The sequence below is a fragment of the Mus musculus genome, chromosome 7 (genome assembly GCF_000001635.26).
Source record: "Mus musculus strain C57BL/6J chromosome 7, GRCm38.p6 C57BL/6J".
NCBI lineage: Eukaryota > Metazoa > Chordata > Mammalia > Rodentia > Muridae > Mus > Mus musculus.
In genome coordinates, this window is record NC_000073.6 from 21,052,648 (window position 1) to 21,054,747 (window position 2,100).

At 37.0% G+C, this 2,100-nt stretch overlaps 1 protein-coding gene across 1 annotated transcript; it reads right to left on the reverse strand.

Annotated features, from left to right (window-relative positions):
- Nucleotides 1-219: 219 nt before the first annotated feature.
- On the reverse strand, nt 220-1,137 carry Vmn1r120 (vomeronasal 1 receptor 120). The gene has a single exon (NM_001166715.1). It carries the CDS (start codon nt 1,135-1,137, stop codon nt 220-222), a length of 918 nt encoding a protein of 305 aa, NP_001160187.1.
- Between the last annotated feature and the right edge of the window lie 963 nt (nt 1,138-2,100).

Sequence of the window (2,100 nt, forward strand, 5' to 3'; positions counted from 1 at the left end):
ACAGAGGATGGTGAATAACTCACTTACCATGTCAGTCAGATTCCAACCAGAAATCATTTCACATTAACAAATGAGTATAGCCTTATTCTTTTAAAATTACAGCAGTGAGCACCACACCTTGTTCATACAAAATGTTGAAAATATATTTAAGGAATAAAGGTCTTAATGGTATTAGTGAAACTGTCTTCTGGATTTGGCATTTTTTAGTGACTCTGGTTTTCAACAGTTGAGGATCACAGAACAAGGATCTTTAGGATCTCTGAAGATCAACAGTAAGGGAGAGATACTGGGGAAGACTGCAGCCAGAACCTCACTGACAAGCCTTGTGAAGAGATGAGAATGCATTAAAAGGGTATGAAAGATGATACAAATAAAATTTAGAAGATAAAAGCTAACAAATGTGACCACCAGCATCAGAATAGTATGGGTTGCTCTGGACTCAGCTTGGCCTCTGCGGTACTGATTGGGAGTGAGGATGTGCTGCATTCGCTGGCGATGTCTATGGAGGAGAAGTATCATGGAGACACTGGTCCAGACCATGATGCTCATGAATGTGGCATCATAGGAAAACTGCAAGAAGACAATGCCTCCAATGAATCCAGAAGTGGAACAGAACAAGTTGCTTTTAGAGTCAGTGTTATTGTCTGTTATCTGTGGACCAGTGACCTTAATTGGAATGTGGATGTTACTTAAGACACTGAAAAACCAACAACTGTAACAAGAATAACTCACAAAATTTGGGACACTAGCTCTGAGTATAAGTTTACCTCTATTAACAAGAACAAGAGTGACAAAATGATGGATACTCAGGACACAGGTGGAACACAAGTTTGTGTTTCTTGCCACCATGTGACTGAAGAATTCTAATTTACATTTGAGTTCAGTTGGAGGAGTTTTTGGAGCAAAAGCTATCATGTTGTTTGGAAATATAGTGAGGAATATAGTCAAGGCATTGGCCACAGCCATGTGGCTTAAAATCACCTTTCTGGGTCTCTGTTTAGAACCAGTCAAGACTGGATAGAAATTATGGACAAACAGAAAGACATTGGCCAAGGTCCCAACCCCAAACTGGCAAAGCAAGAGGAGCTGAAGAGCCACTTCCTCAGTGCTTTTCAGGGATTTAGCATGATCAGACATTGAGAGGGTTTTACAGGACCCTGGATGATTAGATAGAACACTACTCTTCTCAGGTTTCTGTTTTATTGTCCACATTTACCAATTGATTTGAGACAATTTCTTCACTTGATAAGTGAGACACTATTCTATCACACTACAGGTAAATTGCCTGGAAAACATGCATATATAATAACTCAAATTAAATTTTATACTGATTTTATTACTCCGGCCTTGAGATAATTTTTGTATTACAACTACAGATTTATTGGTCCAGTAGCTCAAGAATACAATAACACACATTTTAACACACAATGGTCCTTGCTTATGAATACAAACAAGAAAGAGAGTAGTTTGAACATGTGATTCTACCATCAGAATTCAATACAATTAGGAGAGAGGGGAGGCTTCAATTGGGATGTAACTAAACCATTAAAAATAAAACAATATATAAATGGAGCATAAAAAAATAATTAATTGAATTTACTTATGTTATAGTAACATGTTAAAAATAATGTGTATGGGAATTTCATGTAAGATTACACATATTAATGAAGTTGTGTAATTGAGTTCAGGTGTAGAAAATTAAGTTATTGGCTTTTGAGAAAATTTTATACCACTCATCCACACAAGCACACACACACAAAAACCCACCACATATTTCTAATAAAGCCAGCTGTCTTCTGATCACAAAGATGAACATAGTCTTACATATGTGTCCTCCATGGAAAAAAGAATCCAACTTGCTAAAACGTTTCATCTATTCATATTTTTCCTGACCTTAATTTTTGTTCTAAAATGTCCTGTGCCAGAGCCTTAGCTGTGTCACCTGCAGCTTCCCTCCAAAGTTACTAACACAATACTGTTACACCCTTTGGAAGCTGATGCTTAGTCTGCATTTTACTTGTTTATATGTTTTCTGTAGGAACATGAGGGCCCCATCCACCAGATAAAATTCAACATCTCACATACATGTTACACTGAATG